General features: G+C 47.5%; 1 protein-coding gene across 1 annotated transcript in view; it reads left to right on the top strand.

The window, feature by feature from the left end:
• Window positions 1-268: 268 nt before the first annotated feature.
• The window catches only part of LOC132887255 (SH3 and multiple ankyrin repeat domains protein 1), a 255490-nt gene continuing 237256 nt past the window's right edge, over window positions 269-18502 (top strand). The window contains exons 1-2 of the mRNA XM_060922792.1: window positions 269-751; window positions 16025-16228. Of these exons, the coding sequence (XP_060778775.1) occupies window positions 269-751; window positions 16025-16228 (687 nt within the window). The remainder of the gene's footprint in view (window positions 752-16024; window positions 16229-18502) is intronic.

The raw sequence follows: 18502 nt of genomic DNA, 5'->3' as shown, positions 1-18502 counted from the left end.
TTGAGCTGTGGATAAGTGTGCTATATAACTAAATTAAGTTAGCTAGTTAGTAGGTTAGCTGGCAAATTAGCTAACATAACTATAATTGTTTTATTTACAATATTGTTCTATAAATCAATAAAGTATATGTTAACAGTGTTGCTTAATGAATTTACAGTTTACTGATTGATTAGTTTGTTGGAAATGGCTTGACCTCTTCTCTTCTTATTGTATAGTCTGTCCATGATGATGTGCTGTCCATCAGTGACGGCAACCATATCCCATCGCTATGACGACCATGATGCTTGGTGACATGGCGCAGCAAAGGATGCTGGGAAAACGTTTTTTCTCTGCCCCAGAAAATACAGAAGTGGAAGATGAAGCAGAAGAGGAAAAGAGGCCAAATGGAATGATGGATGGGGAGGAGGAGAACCAAAACCGTGGAGGCACCCAATTACGAGAGGTTAAAGTGGAGGGGCTAAAGCCAGCAGCCATTGTCATTGGAAGGCAACGAGGAGAGAGGCATCAGCGAATGGCCAATCCAGGACACCGGGGGATTTCAGCCAATCAGGCAGTGCTGCATCACCAGCCAGCCAGTCATGAGATATATCACCAAACTCCAACAAATCAGCAGCAGCTTTATAAAGTTTTAACCAGTCAGCAGGCTCGGAGGCGTCACATGGAGCGGAGCATGACCACAATTGGTCCACTGGAGGATGCACACATCAACACAATGGTGTTCCGGATTGGAATTCCTGACATCAAGCAGACGGTATATGCACAGATGCACAGACATACACACATACACACTCTCTCTTTCTTTCTCTCTCTCAGTGAATTCAAAACCAGCTTTATAAATATTGAAAATTTCACGTTCTTCTGATGTTCTATTCAATTCAATTTTATTTGTATCGCGCTTTTAACAATGGACATAGTCACAAAGCAACTTTACGGAAAGAAATAAATTCCAGATATAAACTTTAAACATATGAATGAATAAGTTTATCCCTAATGAGCAAGTCTGAGGCAATGGTAGTGAGGAAAAAACTCCCTGAGACGACATAAGGAAGAAACCTTGAGAGGAACCAGACTCAAAAAGGAACCCATCCTCATCTGGGTGATAACAGATAGCATGATTATAAATAACTCATTTCATAACAGTGTCCTATAGAGTCACAAAGTACAACTGTGTAACCAGGAAATTCATGATAGTTTAACAGGAAGTCTGTTTTATTGACATTATAAACTGTTCATTGATGGAAACTTGAGTGTAAAACTGTTCATGACAACTGCAGACCTAAAGTCATCATGGTGACTGTAGTTCTAAAGCATCATAGAAATACTGTAAGTGTCCAGAGCCATCCTCATCTTCCAAGTGTGACTTTTGACTGTCCATTTGGGGCCATCCTCCACAGGGGCAATGTGATGAGATTCCAGCCAGAAGTAGAGCATCAGGATGGGTCAGGCAGGTCCAAAGAGCAGGAGAGGTCAGCATCACTGGTATCTCAGGAGTGATGTATGTAACTCGAGAGAGAGAGAGAGAGAACACAGGTTGTTTGGTATGCCCCTTGTCAACTAAAGGTTAACGTGCTAGTCGAACAAAAATTACATCATAAAATCCAGGGTTTTCTGTGTGTGATATGCTCAAATAAGTTGTAAAATTCACTGATAAATAAAAAAATTGGTTCTAAAAAAAATTTTTTGTGTCTGAATTCTGTTCCAAAAATCACTAAAAGCTTGTCCGCCATTATTAGATGCAGCGATTTACAAGTCAGCGGCACTGCATGTGTGATGTCATTTGCACTACTGCCTTCTTTTGTGTCCACACTGACTCTCTACTATTCTCTGCAGTGGCGTGCGTTCTTGATACTGATTCCTTTGAAAAAGATGACGAAAGTTATAGACCCTTTCTATTTTGTACTACAATGTTAAGTGCATATCCTGGACCAATTTCATTTTTTTTTTAAAAATATGAAAGTATGTCCCTTTACACACTCATCCAGAAGGGTAATTTTGCACAAGGCCATCTGTCTACAGCAGAAAAAATAAAATAACAAAACACTTCTGGAAAAATCCCAAGGGAGTCTGGAGCCAGATTCGTAACGTCACCTGCGGAACCGCCAGCAGGCTGCGAGAGCTTGCATGGTTTCAGTGCACAGCTTGTGTAGACCAAGTTTAACAGCTAGCGATTTTGCATTGAAACATGGAATTGTCACCTGAGTGCAATGTTACTTCACCTTTGGATGAAGAATATAACGAGATGTCAGAATTATTTCTTACCCTGGCAACAGTCAACTTGTGAATTGCAGATTTTCTTGGTCTTTTTCTCAGCTCTGCTTGGTCCTCGGCTTCGAGGGCCTCAGTGGATGTGGCACTTCGCCTTCTGTCAGGGGAGACGAACACGGCTGGCTCCTTTGGTGACACTGACACAGATGGAAATGGTGTTGCTTTGGGCATTCTGACAGATGGAACTGTGTCTTTTTTCAGATCAAGTTGCCTCACGAAGCCCATTTCTCACTGCAAATAGTTCTCAAAGTCATCAGGTCTTGTGAAGTGAGCACCACAAATAATGCTGTAGTCTGTAGCGTGTAGCCAATTTTTCCGGGTGGTTCGCATGAAGCGCTCCCATTTCTCTCTCATTGTCTGGTCTTTTGGAAACCGATGAGTAGAGGTGGAAAAACTGGATTGACAAAGTAAAAGTCCTGCTTAGGTTTTCCTTCTGCCTGTGCTCTCAACACAGGTGATTTCACCAATTAGCTCATCAACCTGGCTTAGGGGATGTGGTAATTAGGATCAGCTGGTTCTTTGAATTGGCTGGAGCAAAAATGTGGCAGGGTTTTTACTTTCTGCACCCGGGTTTTTCCACCTCTGCTGATGAGTACTAATCCCATCAAGATTGGTGTTGCTACACCCTCCTACGATATATCTGTTAACCATTTTAATAATTACGTGATAACGTTGAAGAAATTTGCAGAAAACCACCAGGTCATTTTCTCATAAACAAACCAGCGCTGGCGTAGGATTCAGAGGGAGGCGTCCCACACGCGACATCATGAAAATCAATGTTTCCCGGGAAATCCAAATGGCAAGTTTTTTCAGAGGCGGACCAATTCGCCTCAAATGGCTTGATTTCAACTGAATTTTTCTGGTATTGCGCAAGGTAAAAAATTGCACAAAATGCAAAATGTGACAGATATTTGACCAAAGTTTAATATAAAATACGAGAATTACATTGATCTTGCTCCTGAATTTACCCTTGATATGCCCTTTAAGTAGAGGTGTGTGTGTGTGTGTGGGGGGGGGGGTGTCCAGCGTGCAATTACCATTATTTTTTTTTTTTTACTAAAATCACTGCATCTCTGCAACCATAAAATATATATATTTTTTCAAAATTCCAAAATCTATTATCTTCTTATGGTGTCCCTTTAAAGAGAGCTGATTTTAAGGTAAATTGAACCTGTTTGAAATTTTCACGTAAAGTCCCTACAATAATCACAGAATTGGCGCAAAGGAAAAGGCCATTGCAAGATTAACTTATAATTTATCCCTCTGTGATAAACTTCCCTGTGTATTTCTGAATCTTGTCGTTGCCTTTTTTTCTACTGAAACATGTGCGACGTTATATTGCATCTAAAAACATGATTTCAGTATCAAATGAAAGGACACACCATCCTGTTATCTCTCTCAACTCATTTTTTTCTGTATTTATAGGCTCTAAAAGAGATTCTCTCACAACATGAGCAAAATGTCTGCTGTTCAGTTAATACTGTATCTTCAGGTACTATTAACACATCCATCTTCCGTCAAATACTACCTGTAAACAAAATAAACTGTCTAAACAACCACTCTTTCCTCCTTCCAGTATTTCATCCAAGTGTGCTATAACCAAAACAGCTGGAGCACCTGTATCTACTGTAGTACAAATAGCAGCTCCTCCTTCTTCAAATACTGCATCAGGCACAAACAGAAACAGCCTTTCCACCCTCTCCTTCATCTACAGCACTGGAATTTTAGTAAAAAATAAATAACGGTGATTGCGCACTGGGGCGGCACGGTGGTGTAGTGGTTAGCGCTGTTGCCTCACAGCAAAAAGGTCCTGGGTTCGAGCCCCGTGGCCGGCGAGGGCCTTTCTGTGTGGAGATACTTAAACTCCTCCACTTGAGGCAGGACTTCTCCACCAACCTGGAGAGGGCAAGCCACCCTTTTCCGGTCGAGAACCATGGCCTCAGACTTGGAGGTGCTGATTCTCATCCCAGCCGCTTCACACTCGACTGCAAACCGCCCCAGTGCATGCTGAAGGTCCTGGTTTGAAGAAGCCAACAGGACAACATCATCCGCAAAAAGCAGAGATGAAATCCTGTGGTTCCCAAACAGGATTCCTTCCGGCCCCTGGCTGCGCCTAGAAATTCTGTCCATAAAAATTATGAACAGAACCGGTGACAAAGGGCAGCCCTGCCAGAGTCCAACATGCACTGGGAACAGGTCTGACTTACTGCCGGCAATGTGAACCAGACTCCTGCTCCGTTCGTACAGGGACCGGACAGCCCTTAGCAAAGAGCCCCGAACCCCATACTCCCGAAGCACCCCCCACAGAATACCACGGGGGACATGGTCGAATGCCTTCTCCAGATCCACAAAGCACATGTGGACTGGTTGGGCAAACTCCCATGAACCCTCGAGCACCCTATGAAGGGTATAGAGCTGGTCCAGTGTTCCGAGACCAGGACGAAAACTGCATTGTTCCTCCTGGATCCGAGGTTCGACTATTGGTTGAATTCTCCTCTCCAGTACCCTGGAGTAAACTTTCCCTGGGAGGCTGAGAAGTGTGATTCCCCTATAATTGGAGCACACTCTCCGGTCCCCTTTCTTAAAAAGAGGGACCACCACCCCAGTCTGCCACTCCAGAGGCACTGTCCCCGACTGCCACGCGATGTTGCAGAGGCGTGTCAACCAAGACAGCCCCACAACATCCAGAGACTTGAGATACTCAGGGCGGATCTCATCCACCCCCGGTGCCTTGCCACCGAGGAGCTTGCAAACCACCTCAGTGACTTTGGCTTGGGTAATGGACGAGTCCACCTCTGAGTCATCAGCCTCAGTCTCCTCAGTGGAAGACATAACGGTGGGATTGAGGAGATCCTCAAAGTATTCCTTCCACCGCCCGACAATGTCCCCAGTCGAGGTCAACAGCTCCCCACCCGCACTGTAAACAGTGTTGGCAGAGTACTGCTTCCCCCTCCTGAGGCGCCGGACGGTTTGCCAGAATTTATGGTCATGAGCTTTGGGTAATGACAGAAAGAACAAGATCGCGGATACAAGCGGCTGAAATGAGTTTCCTTCGCAGGGTGGCTGGGCGCTCCCTTAGAGATAGGGTGAGAAGCACAGTCACTCAGGAGGAGCTCGGAGTAGAGCCGCTGCTCCTCCACATCGAGAGGAACCAGCTGAGGTGGCTCGGGCATCTTTTTCGGATGCCTCCTGGACGCCTCCCTGGGGAGGTGTTCCAGGCATATCCCCCCGGGAGGAGGCCCCGGGGAAGACCCAGGACACGCTGGAGGGACTATGTCTCTCGGCTGGCCTGGGAACGCCTCGGTGTTCTTCCCGAGGAGCTGGCCGAGGTGTCTGGGGAAAGGGAAGTTTGGGCTTCCATGCTTAGACTGCTGCCTCCACGACCCGGTCCCGGATAAGCGGAAGAAGACGAGACGAGACGAGACGAGATTGCGCACTGGGGAGGCATGGTGGTGTAGTGGTTAGCGCTGTTGCCTCACAGCAAGAAGGTCCTGGGTTCGAGCCCCGTGGCCGGCGAGGGCCTTTCTGTGCGGAGTTTGCATGTTCTCCCCGTGTTCACGTGGGTTTCCTCCGGGTGCTCCGGTTTCCCCCACAGTCCAAAGACATGCAGGTTAGGTTAACTGGTGACTCTAAATTGAGCGTAGGTGTGAATGTGAGTGTGAATGGTTGTCTGTGTCTATGTGTCAGCCCTGTGATGACCTGGCGACTTGTCCAGGGTGTACCCCGCCTTTCGCCCGTAGTCAGCTGGGATAGGCTCCAGCTTGCCTGCGACCCTGTAGAACAGGATAAAGCGGCTAGAGATAATGAGATGAGATTGCGCACTGACCCTCCTGCTACATGCGTGCGCGCGCACACACACACACACACACACACACACTCTACTTAATGTTGTAGCACAAAATATATAGGGTCTACATGGTCCTAATTGGTACGCTAGAACCAGAAAAGGTTGTAGTTTTACGAACAACTTAGTTTTGGTGGTGAGCCCTAAGAGCTGCTGCACGCTTGGTGAACACAATGCATATAGCACAATGCACCAGCCACTCTTGCCTGCACTGAAAGGGAAAGTACCTAATTACTGTCATTATTTAGCCTTGTATAAAACTTCAGAACTGCTATCAGACAAAAGGATAAAAGACTAAGGACAATGTGACAGCGGGGGCGTGGTCAAGCACCGGTCTGTGACAGGAGGGCGGAGTCAGGGAAGGTAAGTGGCAGAATCACTACACCTGAGAGCAATTAACCTGTGTATGTGTCTTCCCAGTGACCGCGCCCTACTTAAGGAGGGAGAGCGAGAGCAGAGGGTCTCTTCCCGAACCATACGCCGAGAGTGTGTGTGTGTGTGTATCTGCAAAGTGCATACCAGTTGTTAAACTGAAAAGTTTGGCAATAAAATGCTCTGTCAACCCGATCTCTGTCCTGCCATCTTCTGTGCTCCACCCTTCCACATGAACCGCTACAGTGGTGCCGAAACCCAGGACCTGGAGCACAGATGCTGAACTGCCCCATGGAGTCTTCCCCGTTCGCCGACCTGGTCCACGCCCTCGCCACGGCCCAGCAAAGCCAGCACCAGGCACTAGTCATGCTCCATAAGGAGCAGGAGCAGCGCTTCGAGGCCCTGGTGTTGGCCCAGCAATAGGATCGACAGGCGTTCCGGCACCTCCTCGCGTCGGCGGGGACTACCGACGCTTCCACCGCGGGCCCGTCCCCCCTCACCCTGACCAAGATGGGCCCACAGGATGACCCCGAGGCTTTCATCAAGCTCTTTGAGCAAGTCGCGGAGACCTCGGGGTGGCCGATGGATCAGCGCGTGGCGCGCCTCCTCCCCCTGCTAATGGGGGAGGCGCAGCTGGCTGCGCTACAGCTCCCCGCCGACCGCCGGCTGGCCTACGTGGACCTTCGCCGGGCCATCCTCCAGCGTGTGGGGCACACTCCTGAACAGCAGTGCCAGCGCTTCCGCGCTCTGCGCTTGGAGGAAGTCGGCCGGCCGTTTGCGTTTGGCCAGCAACTTTGGGACGCCTGCTGGCGGTGGCTGAGGGCCAACAACCGTGACGCCGAGGGGATCGTCGACCAGGTGGTACTGGAGCAATTCGTCGCGTGCTTGCCAACAGGAACCGTGGAGTGGGTCCAGTGCCACCGCCCGGCATCGCTGGATCAGGCCATCGAGCTGGCGGAGGACCATTTGGTGGCTGTTCTGGCGGCAGGACAGCAGACAGCCTCTTCTCTTCTCTCCTCTTCTCTCTCTCTCTCTCCTCCTCCTGTGTCCCATCCTCGCCCCATTCCCCCACCGCGGAGGTGGGGGCCGGCACCACCCCAGCCAGCCCGCTGCACCCGTGGTGCCCTCCCGTTTCTCCCTTCTGTGTCTGTCTCTTCCCCCCTCAGGTCAGTGAGCCCCAGAATACCGGTGCAGAGAGGAAGCCTGGGCCGGTTTGCTGGCGCTGCGGGGAGACGGGCCACCTTCAACAGCAGTGCACGGCAATGGAGGTGGGCGTGGTGGTTCGGATCCCCGACGCGCCAGAGGCCACCCTCGATCGGGCCGGAGCGTATCGCATACCAGTGAGTATTCAAGGGGATACATATCAGGTGTTGGTGGATTCCAGTTGTAATCAAACCTCAAATCACCAAAGCCTGGTGCAAAACGATGCATTGGGGGGAGCACAGGGGGTGAAGGTGTTGTGTGTGCACGGGGACGTTCACAACTACCCTTTGGTGTCGGTCCACATTTTTTTCCGAGGGGAAAAATGCATAGTAAAGGTTAATCCTTGCCTCGATAATTTTGGGGACTGATTGGCCAGGATTCGGGGAGTTGATGAGCCGTTTAGTGGAGAGTGGGTCCTGCCATATGTCAGCAGGGGGAGGTCCCGGTGTCGCCTTGGCGGGAGCAGCTGTCACAGAGCCGTCTACGTCAACTCCGCGTCAGAGTGAGGAGCCACCGGCTCCTCCTCTCTCTCTCGGGGAATCCCTCGCGGATTTCTCATTAGAACAGTCGCGAGACGAGACTCTGCGGCATGCGTTTGACCATGTGAGAGTAATCGATGGCCAAACGTTCCTGCCAAACGCCACCCTGTCCTTCCCCTATTTCTCTGTTATGAAGGATAGATTATACAGAGTGACGCAGGACACTCGGACGAAAGAGCAAGTCATGCAGCTTTTAATTCCAAAGAGCCGCCGGGAATTGGTGTTCCAGGCGGCTCACTTTAATCCCCTGGCTGGACACCTAGGGCAGGATAAGACACTAGCCCGAATAATGGCCCGATTCTATTGGCCGGGGATTCGCGGCCACGTTCGTAGGTGGTGTACGGCGTGCCGCGAATGCCAGTTAGTAAATCCAGTGGCCATTCCAAAAGTGCCTTTGCGCCCTCTACCATTAATCAAGACCCCGTTTGAAAGAGTTGGGATGAATCTCGTCAGGCCATTAGATCAGTCAACACGAGGGTACCGCTTTATATTAGTTCTGGTGGACTATGCAACGCGATACCCGGAAGCAGTGCCTCTGTGCAATATCTCAGCACAGTATTGCAGTGGCGCTCTTCCACATTATCTCCCGAGTTGGAATCCCGAAAGAGATTCTGACTGATCAAGGCACCACGTTTATGTCACGGACACTGCGTGAACTGTATGGGTTATTGGGGATTAAGCCAATCCGCACCAGCGTGTATCACCCACAAACGGACGGTTTAGTGGAACGGTTCAACCGCACCCTCAAGAATATAATTAAAAAATTCGTAAGTGAGGACGCACGTAATTGGGATAAGTGGCTCGAGCCCTTGCTGTTTTCAGTGCGAGAGGTCCCCCAAGCCTCCATGGGGTTCTCCCCATTCGAATTATTATATGGGCGTAAGCCGCGTGGCATTCTAGATGTGCTGCGGGAAAATTAGGAGGAGGGACCTTCACAAAGCAAAAATGAAATTCAATACGTTATGGACCTGCATGCAAAACTCCACACCCTCACCCACCTAACCCAGGAGAATTTGCGGCAGGCCCAAGAATGGCAAGCCTGCCTGTACAACAAGGGTATGCGCCTTAGGGAGTTCACACCGGGAGATAAGGTACTCGTACTGTTGCCCACGTCGAGCTCCAAATTGGTCGCCAAGTGGCAAGGACCCTTTGAGGTCACACGGTGAGTCGGGAACGTTGACTATGAGGTGAGGCGAACGGACAGGGGTGGGGCACTACAGATTTACCACCTCAACCTGCTTAAACTCTGGAATGAGGAGGTCCCCGTGGCGTTGTTGTCGGTGGTTCCGGAGAAGGCGGAGCTGGGGCCGGAGGTTCAAAAAGAGGCATTGGCATCAGGTATCCCTCCGGTCCCCTGTGGAGACCACCTCTCCCCTATCCAACTCGCGGAGGTCGCCCAGTTGCAGACTGAGTTTTCGGATGTGTTCTCGCCCCTGCCCGGTCGCACTAACCTCATAGAGCACCACATAGAGATGCCCCCAGGGGTGGTAGTGCGTAGCTGCCCTTACAGGCTACCCGAACACAAAAAAAAGGTGGTTCGGGAAGAACTCGAGGCCATGCTCGAAATGGGCATTGTCGAGGAGTCCCACAGTGACTGGAGCAGCCCAGTGGTCTTGGTACCCAAGGCCGACGGGATCGGTCCGGTTCTGTGTGGACTATAGAAAAGTCAACACGGTGTCTAAATTTGACACATACCCAATGCCTCGGATTGATGAGTTGCTCGATCGACTAGGCACAGCTCGCTTTTATTCGACACTGGATTTGACAAAGGGATACTGGCAGATCCCCTTGACTCCTCTATCCTGAGAAAAAACGGCCTTTTCCACACTGTTCGGGTTACACCAATTCGTCACACTTCCTTTTGGGCTGTTTGGGGCGCCCGCTACGTTTCAGCGGCTGATGGACAGGGTCCTCCGCCCCCATGCCACTTATGCGGCCGCTTACCTAGATGACATCATCGTCTATAGTAATGACTGGCCAAGGCACCTCGAACATCTGAGGGACGTCCTTAGGTCGCTGAGGCGAGCGGGGCTCACAGCCAACCCGAAGAAGTGTGCGATTGGGCGGGTGGAAGTGCAGTATCTGGGCTTCCACTTGGGCAACAGGCAGGTGCGTCCCCAAATTAATAAGACGGCAGCAATTGCGGCCTGCCCGAGGCCCAAGACCAAAAAGAGGGTGAGACAGTTCCTGGGGCTGGCTGGCTATTACCGTAGGTTTATACCTAATTATTTGGACGTCACCAGCCCACTGACTGATCTGACTAAAAAGGGGGCACCAGATCCGGTCCAGTGGACGGAGCAATGCCAGCGGGCTTTCTCTGAGGTAAAGGCTGCACTGTGTGGGGGGCCACTTTTACACTCCCCTGACTTCTCTCTCCCCTTTATGTTGCAGACCGATGCGTCAGACAGAGGGCTGGGGGCTGTTTTGTCCCAGGAGTTGGAGGGGGAGGTCCGCCCAGTCTTATACATCAGCAGGAAGCTGTTGGTGTGTGAGGGGCGCTACAGCACCATAGAGAGTGTTTGGCAATCAAGTGGGTGGTCCTCGCCCTCCGTTACTACCTGCTGGGGTGCCCTTTCACCCTCTGTTCGGACCACGCACCCCTCCAGTGGCTCCACCGCATGAAGGATGCCAACGTGCAGATCACCTGTTGGTATCTGGCGCTCCAACCCTTTAATTTCAAGGTGGTCCACAGGCCGGGGGCGCAGATGGTTGTGGCAGACTTCCTCTCCCGTCAAGGGGGGGGGAGTCGGCTGCAGGCCGGACAGCCGCCCGGCCTGAGTCGGGCGGTGGGGGTATGTGGCAGCAGGGGCGTGGTCAAGCGCCAGTCTGTGACAGGAGGGAGGAGTCAGGGAAGGTAAGTGGCAGAATCACTACACCTGAGAGCAATTAACCTGTGTTTGTGTGTCTTCCCAGTGACCACGCCCTACTTAAGGAGGGAGAGCGAGAGCAGAGGGTCTCTTCCCGAACCAGACGCTGAGAGTGTGTGTGTGTCTGCAAAGTGCATACCAGTTGTTAAACTGAAAAGTGTGGCAATAAAACGCTCTGTCAACCCGATCTCTGTCCTGCCGTCTTCTGTGCTCCACCCTTCCACACGAACCGCTACAGACAACTAATAAATTCAAGCAACAGGCTAAACAAAGCTTGACACTTCCTGTACGGTGAGCTCTTTGGGATGGTGCTTCTGACTTTTGTTTCCAGATTGTAGTTACTACTCTGCATTCCAGATGTCATTCCAATCCTTTGATGTGAATCTGCCTCACAAATTTATCTTTTTCAAAAAGTATGGAGCAGACACCAAACTGTCCTGTTGGCTTGCAATTACCTCTCTTTGTCTGTACAAATTGAACCCATTCATTCCGTAAGTGTCCTGCTGACTTTGGGCTATAATGAATCAAAATTCTGCTTTTTTTATTGGCTACACTTGAACAGCCTTGAAGGACACACCTCTTAGGGGACATGCTTTGGTTTTAGTTTTGTTGTGGAATAAAAAAAAAAAAAATTAAAAATGTGCTACATTTTGTAAAGCAGATGAAGCCATAAATGCCGCGAACGTTCAAGCATTGCGCATATGGCATCACTTCCTTTGACTTAACAGTAACTTACCAGGAACGCATTTGTGTAATGGCGGACTCAAAGAGCCAAACTTTACCAACTAAATAGAACATGTTCCCGGTCTCTTATTAAAATACAGTGTAGACAGTAAACTATGTAACATGTCTAGTGTTATAAGGTATAATTTCCAGGGGTGTCATTTTTGTAAGACTAGCACTTTAAAAACAGCAGGCATTGTGTGCTGGAGAAAAACAGGCACTCCAGAAAGACTAACTATAACAGCATAACTAAAAAAGAGAGCCAGAAGGTAACATAGACATGAGGGAGTCCTGGGACAGAAAGCAGCATCCACTCCACCATCAACAAACCTGAGTGAATGCATGAGAGTGGGGGGCAACAGCATCCACACATCCCAGTTTACCAAAACACTCTATGCCTGAGGATCCTCCAGATCTACTCTTTTACCTAATAAAAACTATTAGCAAAAGACTTGACTCAACAGATATATTTTCAGCTGCGACTTAAACACTGAGACTGTGTCAGAGTCCCAAACACTATTTGGAAGGCTGTTCCATAACTGTGGGGCTTTGTAAGAAAAGGCTCCACCCCCTGATGTAGCCTTCACTATATGAGGTACCAGCAGATAGCCTGCACCTTTTGATCTAAGACGGCTTGGCAGGTCATAGACAACCAGAAGTTCACTCAGGTACTGTGGCACGAGACCATTCAGTGCTTTAAAGGTCAATAGTAGTATTTTATAATCAATACGAAATTTGATTGGGAGCCAATGCAGTGTGGATAAGACAGGGATGATGAGGTCATATTTTCTAGTTCTAGTAAGGACTCTTGCTGCTGCATTTTGAACAAACCGGAGCTTGTTTATGCACTTATTGGAACATCCAGACAGTAAGGCATTACAATAATCCAACCTGGAAGGAACAAAAGCATGAACAAGTTTTTCTGCATCATGTAGTGACATTACATTTCTTATCTTAGCAATATTTCTGAGATGAAAGAAAGCTATCCGGGTAATGTTATCAGTATGAATTTAAAATGAAAGATGGGAGTCAATTATCACACCGAGGTCTTTTACTGCTGCATGTGAAGGTCCGAGTACAAGTACTTCAGTGTTGTCAGAGTTAAGCAGAAGGAAGTTAATACACATCCAGTGTCTAATGTCCTTTACACATTCCTCGGTTTTATTAAGCTGGTGTCTCTCATCTGGCTTTGCAGGAACATATAACTGTGTGTCATCAGCATAACAGTGGAAACTAATACCATGCTTACGAATAATATCACCCAGAGGGAACATATATAAAGAAAAAAGCAGTGGGCCTAAGACAGAGCCTTGTGGAACATCAAACTTTACCTCAGTGTGTCTAGAAAAATCACCATTTACATCAACAAATTGATGGTGATCAGTTAAATAAGAGCTGAGCCAGGAGAGGGCCGTTCCCTTAACTCCCACAACATTTTCTAGTCTATCCAGAAGAATGGAATGATCAATGGTGTCAAAGGCTGCATTACGATCAAGCAATACAAGCAGCGAGACACAGCCCTGATCAGACGCCAACAGTAGGTCGCTTACTACTTTAACCAGTGCTGTCTCTGTGCTATGATGAGGTCTAAATTCTGACTGATACATTTCATGGATGTTATTCCTATGTAAATATGAGCACAACTGCTGTGTTACAGCTTTTTCTACGAGCTTGGAAATAAAGGTGAGGTTTGATATTGGCTGATAATTGGACAGCTGACAGGGGTCGAGGTCAGGTTTTTTAATCAGGGGATTGATAACTGCTAGTTTAAAGGATTTGGGTACATAACCGATTCTTGCAGTTCAATTGCTTCTGGTGTCATTTTTTTGAAGAGTCTTGTAGGTAAGGGATCTAGTGAACAAGTTGAAGATTTTGATGTGGGGATTAATGAAATTAATTCAGTCTTTCTGAGGGGAGTAAAACATTCTAATTGCAGATCTGATACAATTATATTGTTAACTACAGGGTTAATTATCAGATCGTCTGGTTTTAAAATAATAGTTTGATTTCTTTTTTTGCCTGATATTTTCATTTTTGCTATTGAAAACATTCATGCAGTGAATTACACACACACACACACACACACACACACACACACACACACACACCTCTAGGGAAGAAAAAAAGGAAAAGTGTGACAAGTGTTGCCCTCAAATCAATCTCTCGCTCTCTCTCTCTCTCTCTGTGTGTGTGTGTGTGTGTGTGTGTGTGTGTATTCAGACACAAAGTTGACATGGTGATTATTCTCCTTTTTCACAGATTATTAAAAGGTAGACACTCAGTGTAGTCAGTCTTGATTTGAGGAGATGCTTATAAGGAAATGATAGATGCTGAACAATTCCAGACAGGAGGGGTTGGGGGAGTCAGAGGAGTTAGGGGAGGTTGGGGAGTTAGGTGGTGTTGAGGAGTTAGAGGAGTTCACAGAATTGTGGAGTTAGGGGAATTGGGGAGCCTGGGGAGTTCAGGGAGTTCTTTACCAGTTGTAGGTTTCGGATAAGCCTCAGTCTCAATAGTGATGTCAGGAAGTTTGTAACTAGTTTGGGTGGCACGGTGGTATAGTGGTTAGCACGGTCACCTCACAGCAAGAAGGTTCCGGGTTTGAACCCAGCGGCCAGCAAGGGCCTTTCTGTGTGGAGTTTGCATGTTCTCCCCGTGTCTGCGTGGGTTTCCTCCGGGTGCTCCGGTTTTCCCCACAATCCAAAGACATGCAGTTAGGTTGATGTGTGGCGGCCTTGGGCTGAGGTGCCCTTGAGCGAGGTACCGAACCCCTGACTGCTCCCCGGGTGCTCTGGGCTGCCCACTGCTCTGGGTGTGTGTGTTCACTGCTTCAGATGGGTTAAATGCAGAGGATGAATTTCACTGTGCTTGAAGTGTGCATGTGATGAATAAAGGTTTCTTCTTCTTCTTAGATTAGTATGTGATACTTAATGTGAGGATATTGTGGTTGAGTGTGGCTTGAGGAAGACACATTCAGAAGGATGCTGAGGAATTGTGGAGAGAAATGGAATAAGATCATAGCGTCAAAACTGGTGAAGTTAAGAAGAATGTAGAATGGTCAAGATGATGTTAGAATAAAGCAGAAGGAGTTTGGGATGAAAAGGAAATTTGTTGGAAGGAGACACCTTGGCATGCAAGAGGACATGGAGATATGACTGAAAAAACTAAGGAATCTAGGTTAAAAGAGAAGATGATGCAGAGAGGAGGAAATGAAATAACAGTGTAGATGTCTCAGTGTGACAGTGTCACAGTCAGAGTGATGACAGCATAGGGCAAAAGTTATTTATCCCTCATCATACTGAGTGACCAAATGAAGGAGTTTCCCCTGGAGTTCTACACTTTCTGTAGCTCCAGATGGTACAATCTGAGATACATGGAATGTAGGACAGGAAATAGGAAGTGCACAAAATCACCGGAGGCCTTTACAGAATGGTTAGTGCGTTAGCTGCAGGGGGATGAAACCAAATTTACTGAAGTTGCTAGAAGGCCTGAAGGAAAAGCTGGGATGAAAGGAGGAGTTAAGAATTCACCCTGGATTATTTACTGTTTATAGGAGAAGATAATAGTTTGAGGTTAAAGGATTAAAGAGCAATTATTGTGTAAGACTCTGAAGAAGAAGTTTCATGTTAAGATCATAAAAGAGCAGTTAGAGGTTTAGGGCTGAAGGAGGATTTAGTGTTAAAAACAACCAGTTGGAGGTTAATTATAAAGATGCATATATAACCTAAAGGATAATTAAAAGCTATAGATATTAAGAGGATAAAGGAACAGGGTTTAAGGTAGTTTGGACTTAATGGTTAAAGCAGTTTGATTAGGAGTTATATACATGGGAATGAAATGACAAGAGACAAGCATCAAGGGTTCGCTTTATAAGGTTCTAGACTGCAGTTATCACTCCAATTGTTTTCATACCTGTCATTAAAATGTCACAGTCAATAGGATCAAATTGTCCATCAGTAGCGAAACAGCAATATCTCCATAATGACGGACAAGCAACCAGTCACAGAACACTTTATCCCACTTTCACAAACCAGAAATAAATATATCCTGCTTTTTACCACTTGATCCACACTCTTAGAAAAAGGTCTGTGGGAGATGTTTGGAGTGTTTGTCGTGAAGCAGCAGGTATGGGGTACTCTGAGTCTTTTTGGTATGCATAGAATTCACTGTGTGTGTGTGTGTGTGTGTGTGTGTGTGTGTGTGTGTGTTTATAGAAGTGTTTAAGGTTTGATCCGGATGCAACCGTGTGGAGTGTGAAGCAGCAGGTGGTGTGTTCCCTCAGCGAGTCTTTATGGGATGTGTATAATTATGGATTGTTCCAGCCTGCCTCAGAGGGACATCACGCCCGCTTCCTGGAGGAGGAACAATCACTACGACAAGTTCCACAATCCCTTGAGAAGGGTGTGCCTTACCTGGAGGTACTATACCTGATCTAAACTTCCTGAAATCCACGAAACTGTTTTGTTAAACTATACTGCTCATAATATCTCTCCATCACCGTAATCTACATTTCCCATGTGTGTGTGTGTGTGTGTGTGTGTTAGCAGTTGGTCTCCTCAGTTCCCAAACGTTGACAGAGTGTTGTTAAAAGTAGAGGTGATGCAACACAGTGGTAAACACGCCCCTGTCCCAACATTTCTGAAATGTGTTGCCGATATCAAATTCAATATGAGCATATATTTCTTAAAAAACAATAAAATTTCAACGTATGTTGTCTTTGTACTATTTTCAATGAAATATAGGGTTTCCATGATTTACAAATCTTCACATTCTGTTTTTATCTATGTTTTACACAGCATCCCAACTTTTTTGAAATTGGGGTTCTAATAGTATGTCCTCCAATATCTCCATCACAGTTACAGCTTTTTGACCAACATGGAATGGGTTCTTGAATGGGTTCTGTTCAGGATTCTTTGAACCTTGGTACCAGCTAGCAAACCAGCCCATGTTTCCACCAGTTTTGGGCAAAATCTTTGTAATCAATGATGTGTAATGAATGGAAATCATTGCACAATGCACAACAGAAGTAAACAGTTGGAGCAAGATGGTGGATTGCATTAATTTCCTGTGAGCTTTTGTTCTGGTATTGCAGATATTTTATTTCTGCTAAAGTAAAAGCACGGACCAGCTAGTAATCATAAGAAGACGTAGAAACTTTACTAAACTAACGACCCACCTACTGATGATGTCATGGTTCACACTGCTATTTCAACCAGTTATTTTTTGGTTCCACCTGGGGATCAACGTTCCAAATTCCGAACCTATTTATTTTTTGATGAAATGTTCTGGATGGTTCAAACTTTGGTGCATGAATGAGAACAGAATGCATTCCCTGTTGGTGAAAAAGGGCTGTGTGTGTGTCAGTCCTGCGTGCTTTGGTGCATGCACCTGAAGGACTCTCGGGTGTGCTCTGGACTGCGCACACAGAGTGGACTTTTGCACATGCGTTGTTAATGAGGCTCACCTGCACATGATCAAGAAGCATCAGTGTGCCTATATAAAGACTGAGAAAATGCATGTTCAGTGTGATGTATTACGCCATGTCAGCACACATTACTGAGCCTTATTCTCCCATGTAGATTTCCTGGTTTTCTGATCCTGTTTCCTGTTCCTATTTTCTGTTTTTGTCTTTGCCTGATTTAGCCTGTTTGTACCTCGCCTGACCTTTTGCTGGTTTTACATGTATGAGATTGCCTGCCAGTTTGGATTACTTGCTTGTGTTTTTTCTCAATTGTTAATAAACATTTCTTCTGCACTTGTATTCGTCTCCTACCTATCCCTGACAGAATACTTTGTGAAACAGAGGATGCAGCAGAAGGGTTCCAGTACACCATTCCACACCACTTCCGGAATTTTGTATCTCAGCCTCTAGCCTCGTTTTTCCGGCAGCATACTGGCATTTACACTCCTACACCCTACAATGGAGAGTATCACCCATGTGGCTTCAGCATACACTGTGGCACCTTTTATACAGGCCTTGAAGAACCCAAGCCTGCAGAACCCATCTGGGTTACATGCATGATCTTCTGGCTGACTGGATGAGCACGCCGATGGGCCGAGTCCCTCATGAGATTAGATCACCTGTGTCTTCAGAGTGTCTTCAGACATGATTTTCAAGTCATGCTCTGATTCATTTATGAGTCCAGAACCAGTGCCTGAGTCTGAGCCAGTGCCTGTGTCTGCTCCAGCATCAGAGCCAGCTCCAGAGTTGGAGCCAGCACCAGCTGCAGGGCCAGTGCCTATGTACAGTGGCTATGAAGATGTTGTTGTCCTGCTGCTGCCTGGCTATGAAGAGGTCGTCATCCTGCCACCACCCGACTATGAAGACGTTGTCATCCCACCACCACCCGGCTATGAAGACATTGTCGTCCCACCGCTGGGTCCTGACCAGGACTGAAGCAATGCACAGTCAGAGCTTGAGTCCATGTCTGAGTCCAGTCTGGAGTCCAAGACAAGTCCAGAGCTTGAGCACACTTCCAATCCAAGGGCCAGGTCCAGTCCAGAGCTCAAGCATGCTTCCAGTCCAAGGTCAAGTCCAGAGCTCAAGCCCACTTCCAGTCCAGAGTCCAAGTCAAGTCCAGAGTTTGAGCTCATGTCCAGTCCAGAGTCCAAGTCTAGTCCAGTTCTTGAGCTAACATCCAGTCCAGAGCCCGAGTCTAGTCCAGAGCTTGAGCTCGAGTCCAGTCTAGAGC

This window comes from Neoarius graeffei, chromosome 5 (genome assembly GCF_027579695.1).
Source record: "Neoarius graeffei isolate fNeoGra1 chromosome 5, fNeoGra1.pri, whole genome shotgun sequence".
Lineage (NCBI taxonomy): Eukaryota > Metazoa > Chordata > Actinopteri > Siluriformes > Ariidae > Neoarius > Neoarius graeffei.
Note: the sequence above shows the minus strand (reverse complement) of the source record. Positions and strands in the feature narration are given on the sequence as shown.